This window comes from Palaemon carinicauda, chromosome 10 (assembly GCF_036898095.1).
Source record: "Palaemon carinicauda isolate YSFRI2023 chromosome 10, ASM3689809v2, whole genome shotgun sequence".
In the NCBI taxonomy this organism is placed as follows: domain Eukaryota; kingdom Metazoa; phylum Arthropoda; class Malacostraca; order Decapoda; family Palaemonidae; genus Palaemon; species Palaemon carinicauda.
In genome coordinates, this window is record NC_090734.1 from 153,132,881 (window position 1) to 153,156,752 (window position 23,872).

The following is a 23,872-nucleotide window of genomic DNA, read 5'->3' on the forward strand; positions in this document are numbered from 1 at the left end:
AAAAAAATAATACCATAGGTAAAAAGAAATAATCATCTTGAAGATATTTGTTTGATTGCACAAACTAAGTCAGAAAATAACTTAAAGTAACTCACGATCACAGCATTCCGCCTAAAGATCGAATTTACAACAATTATTTCCTGTTTGGATATACAGGGATTTGAAATTAATGATTTTATTTAGAATTTTATAAAAATAATATATCTAAATTGAAGATTCTAAACGAATAAAATACAAATTATTATCTGGTATATTTATTATTTGAAATATTGATTAATAACGTAATTTAGAAAGCTTTTATGCATACTAGAGTCTTTATAAGATTTTATTTAGGATTGCAAAATCAATAGGTGACTTGATTATTTACAAGCAATTTACACCACAAATTTGATTTACAGCTTAGTTCTAAATGTAGAGTTTATGTATTCTATTCCCAAAATTACTCCTGTACCATCTTTTATTTTACACACACACACACACACACACACACACACACACACACACATATATATATATATATATATATATATATATATATATATATATATATATATATATATATATATATATATATATATATATATATATATATATATATATATATATATATATATATATATATATATATATATATATATATAAATACCTAAGACATGCCCATCCACTTACGTCTGTTTATGGTCTTTCTGTGCCAGTCAACGTCCGCAAACTTCCTTAACTCGTCAGTCCATTGTCTTCTCTTCATTACCCTGATTCTTTTACAATTTCTAGGGACCCATTCTGTTATTCTTAATGTCCATATATTGTCTACCATTCTAATTATATGTCCTGCCCATCACCATTCCTTTTTCTTACATTTTGTTAGGATATCCTCTACTTTTCTTAGCTCTTGTATCTATGCTGCTCTTTTTCTGTCTTGTAGTTCTGTTCCTATAATTTTTCTTTCCATAATTCTTTGAGTTGTAACTAATTTCGGTCTCGTGTCCTGGGGAAACTCTTACTGTCTGTCCTAAGTGCGTATATTCATTAATAATCTTTAGAAGCTCATCCATAACTCTTATTTGTCGTCTCTCTGTATTTTCATTGAACATTATCATAGTTTTACTTCTATTCATTTTCAGTCCTACATTTCTGCTTTCTCTACTCAATTTTTCTATTATCTTTTATAATTTCTCCCATGATTCACTAAACACAACTATGGCCTTTGCAAATCCCAATTTGTAGAGGTACATACATACATACATATACCAAGGTACTTCCCCCAATTTTGGGGGATAGCCGACATCAACAAATGAAACAAAAACAAAAAAGGGGACCTCTGCTCTCTACGTTTCTCCCAGCCTAACAAGGCACTCAGTCGAGTTCAGCTGGTACTGCTAGGGTGCCACAGCCCACCCTCCCCCGTTATCCACCACAGATGAAGCTTCATAATGCTGAATCCCCTACTGCTACTACCTCCGCGGTCATCTAAGGTTTCGGAGGAAGCAGCAGGGCCTACCGGAACTGCGTCACAATCGCTCGGCATTCATTCCTATTTCTAGCACACTCTCTTGCCTCTCTCACATCTATCCTCCTATCACCCAGAGCTTCCTTCACTCCATCCATCCACCCAAACCTTGGCCTTCCTCTTGTACTTCTCCCATCAACTCTTGCATTCATCACCTTCTTTAGCAGACAGCCATTTTCCATTCTCTCAACATAGCCAAACCACCTCAACACATTCATATCCACTCTAGCTGCTAACTCATTTCTTACACCCGTTCTCACACTCACCACTTCGTTCCTAACCCTATCTACTCGAGATACACCAGCCATACTCCTTAGACACTTCATCTCAAACACATTCAATTTCTCTCTCTCCATCACTTTCACTCCCCACAACTCCGATCCATACATCACAGTTGGTACAATCACTTTCTCATATAGAACTCTCTTAACATTCATGCCCAATCTAAATTCTTAAAAATTTCTTGGCATACTGTAAATAATTTAGGAGAGATGAGATCTCCCTATCTAACTCCTTTCTCAATCTGAATTTTCTCACTATCTTTATGTAGTTTTAGGATTGCTGTACTTCCTGTATAGATATCTTCAAGTGTTCTAGCATAAGATTCTTCTATTCCTTGTTTATGAAGGGCTTTCATTACTGCTGATGTTTTGACAGAAACAAAAGGTTTCTCATAGTCTATAAATGCCATGCATAGTGGTTTGTTATACTCTGTTGATTTTTCCATTAGCTGGTTAATTACATGGATATGGCTAGTTCTTGAATAGCCACTTCTAAAGCCTGCATTTCTCTCTTGATTGATTAAAGTCTAGCTGTCTTTCTATTCGGCCTATGATCTTTGTAAGTGTTTTATATATTACGGAGAATAATCTTATTAGGCGGTATTTTTCCAGTTCTTTTGTGTCTCCCTTTTTGTGAATTAGTATAATGGTAAAGTTTTTCCAAGCTGTAGGTATAGAGCATTCTTGCATTAGGTGTAGAGTTCAGCCAATTTTTACTGCTATGAAATCTTATCCCTCTATTATAAAATCAATTGTTAGGTCATCTTCTGCAACTTGACCTCTTAATGCTTTCTTTACTTATACTACTGTTACGTTTGGTACCGTCTTAGTTGTTTCGTTATTTCTTTTGGTGAAGTTATTTCTTAAATCACTATTGTATAGAAAAATCCTATGCAATTCTTATCACTCCGTCTCCTTTGTTGATAATATTTCCTTTTTCATCCTTTAAAGCAAACATCTGTTGGCACCCTGTTCCAAGTCTTCTTTACACCAATTTGACATTTCTTTCTTTCTTTAGTGTTTCCTCAATTTTGGTCTGATTGTGTTTACAAATATCTGGGGCCTTTAGTTTATTTATAGTTTTGGGTAGTTTTACTAATTCCACTTCATTTCTGTTTGATTTTACCTTCATTTCCAATCTTTTCTTTATTAGGATTTAGGTCTTTTCTGATAGTCTTCCTTGATCTTGTTTATGAACTATTCCATCTATCTCTTGTTCAGATTCCAATAAAAAAAAAAATTAAATTAGTTTTCATTTCATCTTTACTTGCTTCCATTTCATCATGTAGCTCGGAATACTTATTTTGTATTGCTAAACTGAACTCATCAGATTTTTTTTTATTATCATAGGAATGTTTATTTTCTTTTTTGAAATTTATTTTTCTCTCTCTTTCCTTAGATCTAAACAAATTTTATTTCTCACCATTCTATGATTGCTTGATTTTAACTTATCTAACACTTACATCTTTAGCTAAATGGACTTTTTCACTAAGAACAAAATCTATTTAATTTTTCGTTTCTCCATTTGGGCTTCTCCATGTCATTTTCTATGTTCCCTTTTATAAAAGAAGGCGTTCATGAATTTAAGATTATTTCTGACACACACACACACAAACACGCACACACACACACACACACACACACATATATATATATATATATATATATATATATATATATATATATATATATGTATATAAATATATATATATATATATATATATATATATATATATATATATATATATATATATATATATATATATATATATATATATATATGATAAATTTTGCACATTGAGACGTGTTTTTCATATTCAAATAAGCCATATATATTTTTGATACATTAATGTCAGGATTCTCTTAACGACCTCGGGATGATGCCCCAGGCGGAATCACACAAAGACAAGAGCTTGTGGCCGGCCGGGAATCGAACCCTGGTCGGCAAGCTTTTATAGACAGTGACTAAACCACTTGGCCACGGCTTTCTTCGTGGCCAAGTGGTTTAGTCACTGTCTATACAAGCTTGCCGACCAGGGTTCGATTCCCGGCCGGCCACAAGCTCTTGTCTTTGTGTGATTCCGCCTGGGGCTCTGATCCCGAGGTCGTTAAGAAAATCCAGACATTAACGTATTAAAAATATACATGGCTTATTTGAATATATACATATATATATATATATATATATATGTGTGTGTGTGTGTGTGTGTGTGTGTGTGTGTGTGTGTGTGTGTGTGTGTTTGTGTATGGAACTAATGTTACAACACAGAACTATGAATGACAGAATCTCAATTCTAATAAACACATCATCCTCACTAATACACGTATAACTGATTAAGTAGATTATCTTCTATCTTCAACAGATGAACGTTTTAGAGAAAGACATTCTTCTAAAATCAAACACTTGGGCTCGATCTATCTGTGACGGGTACTTCATCTTGATCACTGAAGGCAGAGCCTTGGTCGAACACGCCTCCACAGACCACTTCAGAAGCGTCCCTTATGATACTGATTTCATGCCGCCATCTTTGTGGAACTACAAGGCTTACTACGTCGTCCTTCTCCTGGATCCTACAGGACCGAAGCCGAAGGAACTGATGGAACTCTTCAACTTTAGAAAGACGGAAAAAGTGGCCGTTTTGCAACCAAGTCAAGAAGAGGTGAAGATATGGACACACGTCCTCTACACTGAAGAGATTGGATTCGAGGTTGTGGACACTTGGTCCCAAGGGAAACTCCACCACGGCAATGTCTTCCCGAGAAAGTTCGACAATTTCCATGGGGCCAAAGTTCGCGTTGCCACATTTGAGTTGGAACCCTTTATCGTCTATGCTAAAGATGACAACGGTAACTTTATTGGGAGAATTGGTGTGGACATGCAGGTCATCGACGGGCTGTCGAAGGCAAAAAACTTCACAGTCGATTTCTACGAGGTCAGTGACGACGAGAAGTGGGGCAGCAAATACCCAGATGGTTCATGGGATGGGCTTATGGGGCAAGTATTCAGTGAGGCTTCTGATATTGCTGTGTGCAATGTATTCATCGATGGGCCCAGATGGGGTGTGATTGATTACTCCTACCCGTACAATTACATGCCAGCGTGTTTTGTGGCCCCATCCCCGAAGCCCTTGCCCAACTGGCAGTCCCCAACCTTACCTTTTACTTCTATTATGTGGATCTCTATTGCCCTTTCTATATTTGTTGGAGGTTTGCTGCTTTACCCCTTTTCAAGGTTTGGCGTCCTGAATGAGTCAATAGAATTCAAAAGCTTCTCTTTTAATTATCTTTATATTTTGGGCTCTATCACTGCGAGAACTGTAGCCACAGAGCCAATGCACATGCCTTCCCGGCTCTACATCGGCTTCTTCTGGATATCTTCTATGATTATTTCTATTGCATACTCAGCGAACCTGGTAGCATTTTTATCAGTGGCGCAGATGCAACCTCCAATTAAGACACTGAAGCAGTTGGGAGAAAGTGGTTTAAGAATCAGCGGAAATTCCATTTGGAAAAGCCTCTTCCAGATGTCGACAGACAAAGCTGTTCTGGATCTTGTTCCGAAAATGGAACTGGATGCTGACTATCGCACCATTCTCGACAGGGTCAAAGCTGGAGAGTTCGCCTTCATCCAGAACAAGCAATTTCTCGAACTGAACAGGGACACGAGATACAGTTCCGGTGGACGAGCAACGATTCGAATCGTCGAGGAGTGCTTCATGAACTATAACGTTGCCCTGACTTTGCCGAGGAATTCTCCGCTCACTGACAACCTATCGAAAACACTCATGAACATTTTCGAATCGGGTTTGTTAAACAAATGGAAAGATGAAGTTGTCCAATACGTCAACCGAAAGAACAAGAAAGAGAAGGGACAAACAGACATTGAGTCCTCGAGCGTTACACCATTAGACTTGAGTCACGTCCAGGGTATTTTCTACATACTGGGTATTGGGTATATTCTGGCCATTTTCATTATGATTTTCGAACTCCTCATTCGCCCAAAAAAGAATGAAGGGAGTTTTTAACAAGGCTTGTTGTTGACCTCACCAACCGAACCAATGAACCCAGGAAGGAATAAGATAAGAGGTCACGTTTTCAACACTCACGCGCATGACGTCACCTGGAGAGTTCAGCCAGATGACACATGAGCGAGAAATAAGCTGCGTTTTTTTTTTTTTTACAGACGTTTATGTTTTCATTTGCGAGGACAGATTCACCATGATTATATGTGACATATGTGGGTGTTCCAATTCTTATAATGCTAATATAGCTGTTGGTGGTGGAAAAAAGATAGATTTTACTGTTTCCCAAAAGATGCAGAACCATATAAGGGGGTGAATATATGCAAAAGAAATGAGGGTATTAATGCCAGAACTGCACGGATTTGTTCGTCACATTTTGCTAAAACCCTTAGGTACGAATTGCTCAATTACTGCCCTTGACTAAGACTGTCCGAAATCTAAAAGAAGATGCTACACCGATACAAAATCTTTATAATAATGTAGTTACTGTTGATTCAGGTAAGTCTATCATTAATATCTCGTCAGTTTAGTTTGGTTTACTTGGCATATGTAGCATGTAGCATTTTGGTCAACTAAGAGAACTGTATATGAATAGGCTCACTTGAATAAATATGAGAATATATGATTATATCAATTATATTTCTCATCCAAGTAATTTTTAGCTACGATTGGAAGAATGTCTAGTGAGAGAGAGAGAGAGAGAGAGAGAGAGAGAGAGAGAGAGAGAGAGAGAGAGAGAGAGAGAGAGAGAGAGAGAGAGAGAGAGAGAGAGAGAGAGAGAGAGAGAGAGAGTTAAACAAATGTTTTCGTGCGTATAAGTACTATTATTTGAGCTTTAAATTATATCAAAAATGCCTTGTTGCTTCGATTTTTTTCGAAAGTTTTCGTCTGGGCAGATCTACCCCATCTAATCAAATTAGTTAGAAATAATTCAATAGACGGTGGTTTTCAGATTGGAGATAAAATTATTACACCAAAACCTACATCATAAATCTTATCTTTATCAGTAAATGATCTCAAATTACTATACGAAATTAATAAGTCACTTAACTGTGAGAGGTTATAAACGGCAATGTGTGAAAACAGTAGTTCAGTTACTCTCTTCCTCAGTGGCTAATTGTGTATTTCTGGATAATTTTGTAGTGGGAAAGGCTTATTGAAAAGTCAGTTTTATAATGAAGCAGCTAACCTTATATCTTTGATTGATAGTCGGTTTGACTTGATGAGCTCACGCATGAAATATATGGTAAAGCAAGGTAGAGATGCTTTCTCGAACAGTCCACGTAAAGTTGAAATACTTGCCAAACGATTTATTTTATTAGTAATGTTGCTAAAGTGAAAGGCAAAAGGTTTCCAGTTCAGAAGGACGTTATTATTTCATTTAAATCAGTGAAAGGATTATCGTATGCCATGGTGCATGAACTGCAAGGATTAGAGTTCTTGTACAAGACGGCTATGTCAAGACAGTAGAACATCTTTTTTCTTTCATACGACAAATTGGTCATTGTCATGGTCATCCGTTCCGTTTAAAATTTAGATATAGACTACGGTTATTCATATTTGGTAGATACAATAATTTAACCAGTCAGGGTCTTAATGTTTGTAATAATGAGGGAGCTACAGCTTATGTCACTACAGAGTGCTTAAATGGGTCCATGTAGAAGCTCGAATGATCTAGATTTCGAGTTATGTATCTCTGTGTGTCTCATGAAGCACCTTCTACCTGTTAACAAAGACTTAGACTGATGAATACCAAGTAGAATAATTAATAGAGATAGAACCAGAAGCACTGATAGAAAATGAGTCTTTAACTTATTTGGGAGGGTTCGTAGCTTTTAAGTTTAGAAATAAGTATACATCATTAGGCTCATCTGGTGTACTCTACATGAAACAGGCGAGGACTGGATATCATATACAAATAGAACGGCTGTATATAGGCATATGTGATAGGTATTATATTTTAGAGATTCTAAAAAAAAAAAATACGAAGATTTATTCAAAATTTTCCATGGTGATACTTTAAAATCAGGAGTCACAGCCGTTTCAAATCTCATTGATATATTCAAGGCCGCTAACATTGATATTCAGGTGGAGGTAATGAGCTTTTTTTATTATTATTATTAGATGCAGGCTTCATTTTAGAATGAAAATATTAAAGTTTAAAGAGGAAAAAATTCATAGCAAAGGTGTGAAAAAAGATAGAAAAAACTGTTCAGTAATATTGAAAATTCATTTGATTGAAGAGAGAGAGAGAGAGAGAGAGAGAGAGAGAGAGAGAGAGAGAGAGAGAGAGAGAGAGAGAGAGAGAGAGAGAGAGAGCTAATTGTAATAAGATTTTCAATGAAATGTTTGGAATAAAGCTTATGTAACACGTGAATTTTTATTTCCCTTGCTATTATAAAATTATTCCCTATCATAATATGTATTTGTATTTTTTAAATATAGTCACAAAGACATTAATATTAGCCTACTTTCATAAATGCAATGTTAGGTATAAAAAAAAATAAATAACAAGGTTCACAGAACGATCGTATTGAAGATGTCAAATAAAAACTCAGGAATCTCCTGGTGACGTTGTACCAAACACAGAGCACAGCTGAGCTCCCGACACAATGCCTGGTAAATCTCCTTATCTTATTCCATCTTGGAAGAACCTGGCCTACCTGCAACTCCACGTCATTAGAACGTGTGACTGAAAGTGACCAAGGAAAATGACCATCCTTGAATCTTTTATGTCTGCCTATTTTTCATTATCCCTTTGGATCTCATCATAGTCACCAACGTCTTTCCTCCCAGCAGCGAAGAGTCCTGGCTTGGTTAGGTCGACAGTTCGAGACGTGGGAGGTGTCTGTTATGTTTTTAGGTGCTGGAGTGGCTTTGTTTGTGTTTGTATTAGTTTGTAACACCTATTTGCTTTAAGCAAACCTATCCGTCGATTACATACATAATCCTGGGGTGTGTAACCCAAAGCCAGGGCGAAGTCCTTCAAAAGAAGGCAACCGTGTTTATCCCATTTAAATAGGAAAAAAGCATGTTAATAGAAGATAGTTTGAGCCGGTGATCTGTGTGAAGTAAAGCTGAACTTCGTTCCAAAAACATTGCTTTTCTGTATGATTTCATTAAACGATTATCAAAACTTATTCGTATCTATAAGACTCAATTTATTGGATCTTAAATGATCATATTCTTTCCAGTGTCTTTAAGTGTTAATTGATAAGATAAGATTATGAAGTTTCGTCGTTATTTCTGAAGTTTTATTTACTGTCTTTAGGAAGGAGAAAAGAACAAGTGACATGGAAGCAAAACACGACCACGCCAAGATATTGGAATGAAGTTTCCAACAATTTATTTCAACATAAGTGAACTCAATCACGTAATTTTATAAGTTCTTCTCAAGGTATGAATTTTACCCTAATTGCCTAATAAGATTTAATTTCAGGATTAGGAATGAAATTAGATGTTGTCATAAGAGGTTATTGGTGCAACGTAAAGTGTAAATGTAAAATGTGCGGATTTTTTCATATTTCAGTAATTTAAGTGAAATATATATATATATATATATATATATATATATATATATATATATATATATATATATATATATATATATATATATATATATATATATATATACATATACAGATATGTATAAATGTATATATGTATATATATGTGTGTGTATATGTATATATATATATATATATATATATATATATATATATATATATATATATATATATATATATATATATATATATATATATATATATATATATAGTATATATATATATATATATATATATATATATAGAGTATATATATATATATATATATATATATATATATATATATATATATATATATATATATATATATATATATATATAATTCTATTATTGTTTGAGATTTTATGATCTTATGGACGTCGGACATTATCTAAATGATTGTCGTTCATGTGTGAGTATTAAAAACCCCTTAGGGCAAAGGACAATATCAAGTAAACTCTATGTCTGCCGCTCTCGTTTTAGGTGTACTTTGTAAGAATGAATGGGTGACATAGATCAAGGGACTCTCTGATTTTTTCTTCTTTTTGTTTAACGTGTGTATTTGCTTATTACCATACTATTAAGAAGTTACAACCAATTTTTCAGATAAATTGCTTTCTGGGGTTATTTATATATTCTTTTAGGTCCCTCCCTCGGCGGTAATCAAGACCATCACATGCTCAAACCACATTGTTCAAGGAACTTTGATTTAAAGAAACTGAAACAGGGATGGTTGACTGAAACATACATCGTAGGCGGTCTGCTAATCTCCTCATGGATATGTTGAAGAGAAAGGTCCACACTCTAAAATTATGCCCCCAAGGAGATTCTAGGATAAGTTTGCCCTCATACGCAATTGTTCCCCCTCAAGTTTCTGTAGTATTGTCCTTGCATTTGGTTATCGTTCAACACTCCCATATCGTGTGTACTATTTCCAGCCTGACGTAGCGCCTGAACGCTGAGGTGTATTAGTACTGACAAATCCAGTAGGCTATGTCACATGTTATCTGGACTTAAAAATGTGCTTAGTTTACGGACTACAACATTATCGGTTTCCCTAATGGCGTGGGAATACTAGAGTTCTAATCCCCCGAGTTATGTTGCGGGAAAGTTCTCCCGGAAAGTAAAATTCCCACACTTAAGTATTGCTCACATAGACAAAAAAAAAAAAAAAAAAAAAAAAAAAAAAAAAAAAAAAAAAAAAAAAAAACTTTCACTCCCTAGGAAAAAATATAAAGATTTTGTTTTTAAATGGAATATTTACTTATAAAGGAGACACTGTTATAAATATTAGCATTATTAATAACGAAACTAAATATCTTGTTCTTAAAATAGTGTTCCCTGTAATATTACTAATGTGTTGTACATTTCTTTGGCATACTTTGACATTACTTAGGCAATGTAAAGATGTGAATCAATATGAAAAAGATAAGATTATTCATAAATTTTTAGATTTATAATGTTTTCATCTGTTTAATGAATGTCCATGAATGGTATATGTCATATTTTATCAAGGTTTTGTAAATAATAATTTAGTTTACCATAAAATAGAGCAATTTTTAACGTTTTCTATTTACTATTAAAAGGTTTTGATAGAAAACTAGCTTTTTAGTTTATGGTAGACTATTTTAAAACGGCTTGTGTCATGCTATTAATAACAATAAATTTAATAAATTAATTAAATATATTTAAAAGGTATCAAACTAAACCAATTCTTAGAGTACCATATCATGGAATACTTAGATATATTGGTTTCATTGTAGTGTATTACAGGGCAATGTAACCTAGGAAAACAACTACTTTTTCTTATAGAATAAATTACGCTCTCTTCGAAAATGACACTCGTTCCCGTCGCAAATTAATAGTTTCAGAAATATATATACATCTATATCCTCCAATAATGGGGGACCCCCAGTGGGAACTCGGGGTTTTGGGTGGGGAAAACATACTGGGGAATCTATATAAACGTAAAACAAGCCTTTTCTTCTCTATACATTACCTTCTTGAAATTATAATAACCGGAGGAAAATACAAAACAGTATATCCGGATAAACTTTGGAGGCGCCGTTACAAAGATTGTGTCATGAAAAAATACAGTAACCAGTGCTGGCAACGTCCGATGTAGATCAAATGTTATTTTGTGACCTGTCATACTACTTGGCTAGGTTAGGTGGGTTTGTTAGGTTCTGTGCCCTTTTTGTACTTTTTATATATTGAATAAAACTTATATGGGGAAATTATTTAAAATACATATGGAAATATCTATCATTACTATCTTTAGTAATGTCAGCGTGCCGTTGGTAACTCTGTGTACCATAGGTCAACGTTGGTAACACTGTGTATTATTGGTAACGTTGCTAATGTTATCGTTCGTTCGTAAGAGAAGTGACACCGTGCAACTCCAAGTTATCCGAATTGGTTGATCTGTTTGTTTCCGATTGAAATGAACATCAAATTCGGTTAATTCACGTTATTTACTATAGGAAAACAATTATATATCGTTTCCCCAGTATGTTTTCCCCACCCAAAACCCTGAGTTCCCACTGGGGGTCCCCCATTATCGTAGGATATAGATGTATATATATTTCTGAAACTATTCATTTGAGACGGAAACGAGTGTCATTTTTAAAGAGAGCGTAATTTTTTCTATAGGAAACAGTAGTTTTTTTTCCTAGATTACATTGCCCTGTAATTCACTACAAAAATACCCCAAATCGTAGTGTTCATGGTTAAAAAAGAAAAAAAAAAAACTGAAATCAAATACTATGTATAATGTATTTATTTGATACAATAGTATATATAAGAACATGTTTTACATTGTGTTGAAGACTGTTAGGGAAAATTTTGCTTCCTATTTTGAAGAGTTGGCTGTAATACACTACCACCATCATTAACATCTTGGTCATTTCATCCAAATGCGCGAGGGAAATGATTCTGACAAATCACATCGGAACATTTTATGCCAAGTCAACCCTCTAAGGAAGAGGGTATTCAATAATACTATCAGTACTACCATATTCAAAATAGCCGTAACAATCAACTTGAAGAGGTTCTTTTTAAAATTCTGATTTCTTTTTCTATAACTATTTATGTAAAAATTTTCTGAATCTTCCACATGATATGAAAAATTTTTCATTGAAATTTTTGAAAATAATTATAAACACAAAAACATATTCTTACAAGGTTAAAAAGCCAAAAACATTATTATGATGAACGAATATCTGACTCGAACTCGTCAGGAATTTGCGAAATGTTGAAAGTTCGATTGGAGGAAGCCTTTCCTGCTCCATCGGTAATCAATAGTAAAGAAACTGAATGATAGAATACAAACGTGAGAACTTTATTCCCGTTGACTATAATGAAGATTGAATAATGTAATTTTCTATAGATTTTGCAGAAAATAGAAGAATTAGCATCAAGGTTTTCTTTCGTATTCTGTCTTGACTTCCGAGGGGGACTAAATGAAATCTAATTCAATATCATCCCTTTGTCTAAGTCTAAATATTAATAAATGTTAGATTTTTAATCCTTCTCATTCTATAGAGACCTTTGGTCTTTTTCTAGTTATGTTTAAGGGGAAACAGGAAGATCTGCTCTCCTATTCTGTAGTAAGATTTCATAAAATCAGTTATATTTACGAGAACTATCTCACAATTATTTAATATTAAATTTAGAGGGAGAGAGAAAAGACAACAAGTTGTAGAAAACTATAGCAATTATAGATTCATTTAATCCATATTTACAGTGGCAATTTAGTGAGAGAGAGAGAGAGAGAGAGAGAGAGAGAGAGAGAGAGAGAGAGAGAGAGAGAGAGAGAGAGAGAGAGAGAGAGAGAGAGAGAGAGAGAATTGTGGACAGCAAATGGTTCTGTTTCCTATTTTTTTCTTAGGTTCTGAATGATGCTTATATAAGTACCAACAGTATTTTTGCAGTTCCAGGTAAAACCAATTCCATTGAAAATCCTACAGTCTGGCATAAAAAATTAACTACATATAAAAAATTAAATGGCAGTCATTGGTTGTTAGAGTCAACAATTCTAGGTAATCACACCTATATAATATGTCCAGAAATGTAAGTAATTACAAGCTAAAATGAATGAGGTAAATAAATGAATGAGTTACTTAAACACAAATCAGTCAGTTTAAACATCCAATGTTGCATTACCATTTGGAACAGAAAGCAGCACAGTGACCCCTTTTACTAATCATTGGTATTTTGTATAGCTAAAACGCCCATACCAGACCTCAGGAACCCCTTCAGGGTAGAACAGTCCTGCTAAAAATGCTTGGTTATAGATTTGCCTTTGTTTGTTAAAGGATACCACAAATATTACGTCCTAATACATCTCTTTGCCTAACAAAGTAGGGACTTAATCATTCTCCAAAATGGCCAGTGTGCGAGTTTGATGGACGACTTGACCAAATGCTACGAATGAATTTACAAAGATTCAAATTTCATGATTCCACAAGTCAATGGTGTCGGGTCCAGTTCGAAGGACAACTAAAATCTAGTATTTGAAATAATGATTAGGAAATGATTCCAGGAAAACCTCCAAGCTCTGATTTCCGATTTCCTGGCTTAGAGCAGTTGAGCGCCAACACTCACACATTCAACAAACCCAAGAGATGTAACTAACACTACTTGCTAACCATACACATGTTTCTTAGAGATAAAGTTTTGATTTTTTTTTATATCTTGAAGGGCAACATTGAAATAAGTTTATATTCATTTAGAAATAAGTTCACATTACAGCTGTTAAAATAAATATCTCTGACCGACAAGAATCAAGTGACTCTTTTTGCAATAATGTAAGTCAAAAAAAGATTCACAATGTAGATTAAAAAGAATAATTAAAAGAAATTCTATCTAAGAGGAAATTTAAATTATTGAGCTTGCAACTTATTACATCATCCTGAAATGGCAACACTGTCTTTAACCTACCTAGATGTTTATATATCTGAATCCGTTGGACCCAGTTAATTGATCATCTCTTGATGATAACTTCCGAAACCTCCTCCATATTACACAATCCTATGTGATTTATTGCTTATCCTAAAAAGAACCGGATTTAACTGGGATTTCATTATTTTGGCTTGATTCCAATACAAGTAATTGCAGGTCAAGTGATAAAAATTGGGTTCCTTCCTTCATTGTATGATGCATCTCCAATGGATCTACTTGTAAGGAATAATATCTACTTTGAAGTATGAGAAAAACCTCTCGCCTTCATCGATGTAGTGAGTTACTACAAAACGACTCCACTATTAGTAATAGATGTAAATTCTCTCTTTTGTTGTTTAAAATTGGTTATAAACTGAATCTCTTTACTTTCCTCTCAGTCTCTTGAAACCTTCAAGTTGACTCCAGAAGGAAAATTAACGCCTCTTATTTTGACTTACACCATTGCAAAAGGAATCACTTAATTCTTGTCGGTTAGAGACATTTATATTAACAGCTCTAATATGAACTTATTTCTTAATAATTATAAACTTATTTTAATGCTGCCCTTCAAGATATAAATCGAATTAAAACTTTATCTCTAATCAATGTCTGTATGGTTAGCAAACAATGTTTGTTGCATCTCTCTGGTTTGTTGAATGTGAGGGTGTTGGCGCTCTACTTCTCCAAGCCAGGAATTCGGAAATCGGAGCGGGGAGGATTTCCTGGAATCATTTCCCACACATTAATTCTAGCTTCTAATTTTTAGTGGTCCTTCGAACCGGATCTGCCACCATTGATTTATAGAATCATGAAATTTGAAACTTTCTAAATTTATTCGTAACTTGGTCAAGTCGTCCATATATCTCGTACAATGGCCATTTTGGAGAATGATTAAGTCCCTACTTTGATAGGAAAAAAGATGTATTAGGACGTAATGTTTGTGGTATCATTTAACGAACAAAGGAAAATCTATAGCCAAGCATTTTTAGCCAGAAAGTTCTACCCTAATGGTGTCCTTGAGCTCTGGTATGAGCGTTTTAGCTATGCAAAATATTAATGACTAGTAAAAGGTGTTGCTGGGTTGCTTTCTGTTCCAAACGGTAATGCAGCATTGGATGTTTAAACTGACCGATTTCAGTTTAAGTAACTCGTTAATTTACTTACCTCATTAATTTTAGCTTGTAATTACTTACATTTCTCTACCTATTTATAGGTGTGATTACCTAGAATTGTTGACTGTAACAACCAATGAATGCCACTTAATTGTTTTGTATGTATTTAATTTTTCATTCCAGACCATAGGATTTTCTTTGGAATTGCTTTTACCTGGAGCTACAAGAATACTGTTGGTACTTATATAAGCAACATTCAGAACCTACGGAAAAAACAAAAATAGCGACAGAACCATTTACCCTCTCTCTCTCTCTCTCTCTCTCTCTCTCTCTCTCTCTCTCTCTCTCTCTCTCTCTCTCTCTCTCTCTCTCTCTCTCTCTCTCTCTCTCTCTAACAGAATTGACACAGTAAATGAGGAAGAAAATAATCTATAATTACTATAGTTTTTCACAATTTGCTATCCTTTCTTTCTCCCTCTAAATCCAATATTAAAAAATTGTGAGATAGTTTTCGTAAATATAACTGTTTTTATGGAATCTTACAACAGACTAGAAGAGCAGATCTTCCTGTTTCCCATTAAACATAATTAGAAATAGATCAAAAGTCATTATAGAATAAGAAGGATTAAAAATGCAACATTCACTAACATAGAAACTTAGATAAAGGGATGATATAGAATTAGATTTCATTTAGTCCCCCTCGAAAGCCAAGACAGAAACGAAAGAAAACTGTGTTGCCAGTTCTTCTATTTTCTTTAAAATCTATAGAAAATTACATAAATTAATCTTCATTATAGTCAACGAAAATAAAATTTTCACCTTTGTATTCTATCATTGAGTTTCTTTACTTTGAATACTGATGGAGCAGGAAAGGCTTCCTCCAATGTCAGTGAACGATTAATGTTACGCAAATTCCTGACGAGTTTGATCAAATAGAAAGATATTTTATCTTCATGATGATGTGTTTTTGAATATTTTGGTCTATTTAACGTTTTAGAAATTTTTTTGTGTGTTTATAATTATTGTTGTTAAATTTGAACGAATATCTTTATATCATGTGGAAGATTCAGTAAAAATTTACATAAATAGTTATAGAAAAATAAATCAGAATTTTAAAAAGAGTCTCATGGAATTGCTTGGGTAGAAGGTTACTCGCATTTCTATTATCTTCTTGTTACTATTATTGAATACCCTCTTGACTGAAGGGTTGACAAAACACCAATTCTAAACGTGATTGCTCAATTCTCTCGTGTATTGAGGAAATCAACGGAGATGTGAAATATATTATCATTTTAAAGTATGTATCCCCAATGCAACTATCTAAATTACCTGTCTGTCTGTCTGTCTGTATAGATTGCCTTACCTTGTGTAAGACCCGGGCTCTTGCCTCTGGGCAGCCCGGAAAAGAATGTAATTTGAATTGTAGAGCGTTATATGTGTATAAGAGAACTTGTAACTTGAATAGGGTAAGAGTAATTGATGTTAGAGAAAAGGGATTCAATTAAAAAGTGAATTTATTACTTTAAAGTTTAATGGTTTAATCTACGTTAGATTTAGATAGCCGAAGCTAATTGATGTAAGGCCAAAAAGTAGTAGTAGTTTCGACTGAACTGCTTATCCTCATTCAGCAGCCTAGGATTTTGGTTGTTCCTAGGTGGGGGCAAAGGCTATTCACCCAGCATCCCACGGGCTGAAAACTGCAAGCAGATTCCAAGTTAAGGCCCGTATAACTGAATGAGGGACAGGTCCCTCTAGCTACTACTAATCAAAGTAACAAGGGAAAAAGGGAGAGATTGACAGGCATGACAACGGAGAAAAGAAATCCGGTAGGGAGGCTCCTTTTTAGGTCCACGAAAAGGAAAATTTGTGATAGACAGAGTCTATCAAGTGAGAGAGAAAGTGTTAAAGCAGAAAGTCCCAGGGAAGCAATAGGTCGTGGGAAGGAGAGAAAAGTAATGTAGTCAGAGGCAGAAAAAAGGGCATACACTATCCCTAATAAAGGAAATTTGATAGACACAGTCTATCTAGTAAAAGAAAAAGTGTTATAGCAGGAAGTCCCAAGAAAGTAGAAGGTCATGGGAAGGAGAAAAAAGCAATAAAGTTAGAGACAGAAGAAGGGCTTAAATTATCCCAAGGGAAAGCTTAAGGAGTATAGGTCTAGAGATGGAGTGCTAGTCAAGGGGGAGGGTACTAGCAAAAAGTTAGAAGGAATTTAATAGTAAAAGAGTTTATAATTAAAGATAGAGTTGGCGAATAAAATTAGAAAAAGATTGGTTGCTTAATTATAAATAGAAAGGAAGATTGTGTCTAGAAAGAGATGTGTTCAATCATAGAAATATCTAAGACCGAAGGAAATGTGTTCATTTTATGCGGGAAAGAATTGAGCTGCGCCGTGAACACGAGGGAAATTAGGCGGGAGAACAATGGAATGTTCTAGAATAAAAGATGGCGTTAATATTACGTTGTAGAGCGAAGAGTAAGGGAGGGAGGAGAAGGGAGGGAGGGAGCGAAAGGGAGTGTAGGAGGGAGGGAGTCGGGAGGCGACAGGGAATAGCGAGTGATTGTGTAAAAGCATAGAAAAGCTCAGACACTTAGTACGAGAGTAAAGATGGTATTACGTAATAGCACAGAGGGAGGGGGAAGGGAGGGGGAGGGGGAAAGGGAGGGGATGCTCATGACTGTTGTCGATAGGCGACTAAACTTAATATAAAAATAAAATCTGCTTTTGCTGATTATTCTCAACTGCTGCTGCTGCTGATTATTCTCAGCTGCTGCTGCTTTTGCTGATTATTCTCAACTGCATCTGCTGCTGATTATTCTCAGCTGCTGCTGCTTTTGCTGATTATTCTCAACTGCATCTGCTGCTGATTAATCTCAAGTGCTGCTGCCGCTGATTATTCTCAGCTGCTACTGCTTTTGCTGATTATTCTCAACTGCATCTGCTGCTGATTATTCTCAGCTGCTGCTGCTTTTGCTGATTATTCTCAGCTGCTGCTGCTTTTGCTGATTATTCTCAGCTGCTGCTGCTTTTGCTGATTATTCTCATCTGCTGCTTCTTCTGATTATTCTCAGCTGCTGATGCTTTTGCTGATTAATTTCAACTGCATCTGCTGCTGATTATTCTCAGCTGCTGCTGCTTTTGCTGATTATTCTCAGCTGCTGCTGCTTATGCTGATTAATCTCAACTGCTGCTGCTGCTGATTATTCTCAGCTGCTGCTGCTTTTGCTGATTAATCTCAACTGCATCTGCTGCTGCTGCTGCTTTTGCAGATTAATCTCAACTGCATTTGCTGCTGATTATTCTCAGTCGCTGCTGCTGCTGATTATTCTCAGCTGCTGCTGCTTTTACTGATTATTCTCAACTGCTGCTGCTGCTGATTATTCTCAGCTGCTGCTGCTTTTGCTGATTAATCTCAACTGCTGCTGCTGCTGATTATTCTCAGCTGCTGCTGCTTTTGCTGATTAATCTCAACTGCATCTGCTGCTGATTATTCTCAGTTGCTGCTGCTGCTGATTATTCTCAGCTGCTGCTGCTTTTGCTGATTATTCTCGGCAGCGGCTGCTTTTGCTGATTAATCTCAACTGCTGCTGCTGCTGATTATTCTCAGTCGCTGCTGCTGCTGATTATTCTCAGCTGCTGCTGTTTTTGCTGATTAATCTCAACTGCATCTGCTGCTGATTATTCTCAGAAGTTGCTGCTTTTGCTGATTATTCTCAACTGCTGCTGCTTTTGCTGATTATTCTCAGCTGCTGCTGCTTTTGCTGATTATTCTCAACTGCATCTGCTGCTGATTATTCTCAGCTGCAGCTGCTTTTGCCGATTATTCTCAACTGCTGCAGCTTTTGCTGATTATTCTCAGCTGCATCTGCTGCTGATTATTCTCAACTGCTGCTGCTGCTGATTATTCTCAGCTGCATCTGCTGCTGATTATTCCCAACTACTGCTGCTTTTGCTGATTATTCTCAGCTGCTGCTGCTTTTGCTGATTATTCTCAACTGCATCTGCTGCTGAATATTCTCAGCTGCTGCTGCTTTTGCTGATTATTCTCAACTGCTGCTGCTTTTGCTGATTATTCTCAACCGGAGCAGCTTTTGCTGATCATTCTCAACTGCATCTGCTGCTGATTATTCTCAGCTGCATCTGCTGCTGATTATTCTCAGCTGTTGTTGCTTTTGGTGATTATTCTCAGCTGTTGTTGCTTTTGGTGATTATTCTCAGCTGTTGTTGCTTTTGGTGATTATTCTCAACTGCATCTGCTGCTGATTATTTTCAGCTGCATCTGCTGCTGATTATTCCCAACTGCTGCTGCTTTTGCTGATTATTCTCAGCTGCTGCTGCTTTTGCTGATTATTCTCAACTGCATCTGCTGCTGATTATTCTCAGCTGCAGCTGCTGCTGATTATTCTCAGCTGCTACTGCTTTTGCTGATTATTCTCAACTGCTGCTGCTTTTGCAGATTATTCTCAACTGCTGCTGCTTTTGCTGATTATTCTCAACTGCATCTGCTGCTGATTATTCTCAACTGCATCTGCTGCTGATTATTTCCAACTGCTGCTGCTTTTGATGATTATTCTCAGCTACTGCTGCTTTTGCTGATTATTCTCAGCTACTGCTGCTTTTGCTGATTATTCTCAACTGCATCTGCTGCTGATTATTCTCAGCTGCAGCTGCTGCTGATTATTCTCAGCTGCTGCTGCTTTTGTTGATTATTCTCAACTGCTGCTGCTTTTGCTGATTATTCTCAGCTGCTGCTGCTTTTGCTGATTATTCTCAACTGCTTCTGCTGCTGATTATTCTCAGCAGCAGCTGCTGCTGATTATTCTCAATTGCTACTGCTTTTGCTGATTATTCTCAGCTGTTATTGCTTTTGGTGATTGTTCTCAACTGCATCTGCTGCTGATTATTCTCAGCTGCTGCTGCTTTTGCTGATTATTCTCAACTGCTGCTGCTTATGCTGATTATTCTCAGCTGCTGCTGCTTTTGCTGATTATTCTCAACTGCAGCTGCTGCTGATTATTCCCAACTAGTGCTTCTTTTGCTGATTATTCTCAGCTGTTATTGCTTTTGGTGATTATTCTCAACTGCATCTGCTGCTGATTATTCTCAGCTGCTGCTGCTTTTGCTGATTATTCTCAACTGCTGCTACTTTTGCTAAATATTCTCAGCTGCTGCTGCTTTTGCTGATTATTCTCAACTGCATCTGCTGCTGATTATTCTCAGCTGCTGCTTTTGCTGATTATTCTCAGCTGTTGTTGCTTTTGTTGATTATTCTCAACTGCATCTGCTGCTGATTATTTTCAGCTGCATCTGCTGCTGATTATTCCCAACTGCTGCTGCTTTTGCTGATTATTCTCAGCTGCTGCTGCTTTTGCTGATTATTCTCAACTGCATCTGCTGCTGAATATTCTCAGCTGCTGCTGCTTTTGCTGATTATTCTCAGCTGCTGCTGCTTTTGCTGATTATTCTCAACTGCTGCTGCTTTTGCAGATTATTCTTACCTGCTGCTGCTTTTGCTGATTATTCTCAACTGCATCTGCTGCTGATTATTCTCAGCTGCATCTGCTGCTGGTTATTTCCAACTGCTGCTGCTTTTGCTGATTATTCTCAGCTACTGCTGCTTTTGCTGATTATTCTCAGCTACTGCTGCTTTTGCTTATTATTCTCAACTGCATCTGCTGCTGATTATTCTCAGCTGCAGCTGCTGCTGATTATTCTCAGCTGCTGCTACTTTTGCTGATTATTCTCAACTGCTGCTGCTTTTGCTGATTATTCTCAGCTGCTGCTGCTTTTGCTGATTATTCTCAACTGCATCTGCTGCTGATTATTCTCAGCAGCAGCTGCTGCTGATTATTCTCAACTGCTACTGATTTTGCTGATTATTCTCAACTGCTGCTGCTTTTGCTGATTCTCAGCTGCTGCTGCTTTTGCTGATTATTCTCAGCTGCTGCTGCTTATGCTGATTAATCTCAACTGCTGCTACCGCTGATTATTCTCAGCTGCTGCTGCTTTTGCTGATTATTTTCAGCTGCTGCTGCTGCTGATTATTCTCAGCTGCTGCTGCTTTTGCTGATTAATCTCAACTGCTGCTGCTGCTGATTATTCTCAGTTGCAGCTACTGCTGATTATTCTCAGCTGCTGCTGCTTTTGCTGATTAATCTCAACTGCTGCTGCTGCTGATTAATCCCAGCTGTTGCTGCTTTTGCTGATTAATCTCAACTGCTGCTGCTGTTGATTATTCTCAGCTGCTGCTGCTTTTGCTGATTAATCTCAACTTCATCTGCTGCTGATTATTCTCAGTTGCTGCTGTTGCTGATTTTAATCAGCTGCTGCTGCTTTTGCTGATAATTCTCAGCATCTGCTGCATTTGCTGATTAATCTCAACTGCTGCTGCTGCTGATTATTCTCAGCTGCTGCTGCTTTTGCTGATCAATCTCAACTGCATCTGCTGCTGATTATTCTCAGCTGCTTCTGCTTTTGCTGATTATTCTCAACTGCTGCTGCTTTTGCTGATTATTCTCAGCTGCTGCTGCTTTTGCTGATTATTATCAACTGCATCTGCTGCTGATTATTCTCAGCTGCAGCTGCTGCTGATTATTCACAGCTGCTGCTGCTTTTGCTGATTATTCTCAACTGCTGCTGCTTTTGCTGATTATTATCAACTGCATCTGTTGCTGATTATTCTCAGCAGCAGCTGCTGCTGATTATTCTAAGCTGCTGCTGCTGCTGATTATTCTCAACTGCCGTTGCTGCCGATTATTCTCAGCTGTTGCTGCTGCTGATTATTCTCAACTGCTGCTTTTGCTGATCATTCTCAGCTGCTGCTGCTTTTACTGAATATTCTCAACTGCATCTGCTGCTGATTATTCTAAGCTGCTGCTGCTGCTGATTATTCTCAGCTGTTGCTGCTTTTGCTGATTATTCTCAACTGCATCTGCTGCTGATTATTCTCAGCTGCATCTGCTGCTGATTATTCCCAACTGCTGCTGCTTTTGCTGATTATTCTCAGCTGCTGCTGCTTTTGCTGATTAATCTCAACTGCATTTGCTGCTGATTATTCTAAGTCGCTGCTGCTGCTGATTATTCTCAAATGCTGCTGCTTTTGCTGATTATTCTCAACTGCTGCTGCTGCTGATTATTCCCAGCTGTTGCTGCTTTTGCTGATTAATCTCAAGTGCTGCTGTTGCTGCTGATTATTCTCAGCTGCTGCTGCTTTTGCTGATTAATCTCAACTGCACATGCTGCTGATTATTCTCAGTCGCTGCTGCTCCTGATTATTCTCAGCTGCTGCTGCTTTTACTGATTATTCTCAACTGCTGCTGCTGCTGATTATTCTCAGCTGCTGCTGCTTTTGCTGATTAATCTCAACTGCTGCTGCTGCTGATTATTCTCAGCTGCTGCTGCTTTTGCTGATTAATCTCAACTGCATCTGCTGCTGATTATTCTCAGTTGCTGCTGCTGCTGATTATTCTCAGCTGCTGCTGCTTTTGCTGATTATTCTCAACTGCTGCTGCTGCTAATTATTCCCAGCTATTGCTGCTTTTGCTGATTAATCTCAAGTGCTGCTGTTGCTGCTGATTATTCTCAGCTGCTGCTGCTTTTGCTGATTAATCTCAACTGCATCTGCTGCTGATTATTCTCAGTCGCTGCTGCTGCTTATTAATCTCAGCTGCTTCTGTTTTTGCTGATTAATCTCAACTGCTGCTGCTGCTGATTATTCTCAGTTGCTGCTGCTTTTGCTGATTATTCTCAACTGCTGCTGCTGCTGATTATTCTCAGTCGCTGCTGCCTTTGCTGATTATTCTCAGCCTTTGCTGCTTTTGCTGATTAATCTCAACTGCTGCTGCTGCTGATTATTCTCAGCTGCTGCTGCTGATTATTCTCAGCTGCTGCTGCTGATTATTCTCAGCTGCGGCTGCTTTTGCTGATTATTCTCAACTGCATCTTCTGCTGATTATTCTCAGTTGCTGCTGCTGCTGATTATTCTCAGCTGCTGCTGCTTTTGCTGATTATTTTCAGCTGCTGCTGCTTTTGCTGATTAATCTCAACTGCTGCTGCTGCTGATTATTCTCAGCTGCTGCTGCTTTTGCTGATTAATCTCAACTGCATCTGCTGCTGATTATTCTCAGTTGTTGCTGCTTTTGCTGATTATTCTCAACTGCTGCTGCTTTTGCTGATTATTCTCAGCTGCTGCTGCTTTTGCTGATTATTCTCAACTGCATCTGCTGCTGATTATTCTCATCTGCAGCTGCTGCTGATTATTTTCAGCTGCTGCTGCTTTTGCCGATTATTCTCAACTGCTGCAGCTTTTGCTGATTATTCTCAGCTGCATCTGCTGCTGATTATTCTCAACTGTTGCTGCTGCTGATTATTCTCAGCTGCATCTGCTGCTGATTATTCCCAACTGCTGCTGCTTTTGCTGATTATTCTCAGCTGTTGCTGCTTTTGCTGATTATTCTCAACTGC

General features: G+C 36.8%; 1 protein-coding gene across 1 annotated transcript; it reads left to right on the forward strand.

The window, feature by feature from the left end:
• The first annotated feature begins 4,151 nt into the window (after nt 1-4,151).
• Nucleotides 4,152-5,813, forward strand: LOC137648325 (ionotropic receptor 21a-like). The gene has a single exon (XM_068381249.1). The coding sequence runs from the start codon at nt 4,152-4,154 to the stop codon at nt 5,811-5,813; it is 1,662 nt and encodes a 553-aa protein (XP_068237350.1).
• Nucleotides 5,814-23,872: the final 18,059 nt, after the last annotated feature.

Excerpts from the sequence above, each read along its gene's own strand:
- LOC137648325 (XM_068381249.1), top strand. The coding sequence starts at position 4,152 with ATGAACGTTTTAGAGAAAGACATTCTTCTAAAATCAAACACTTGGGCT.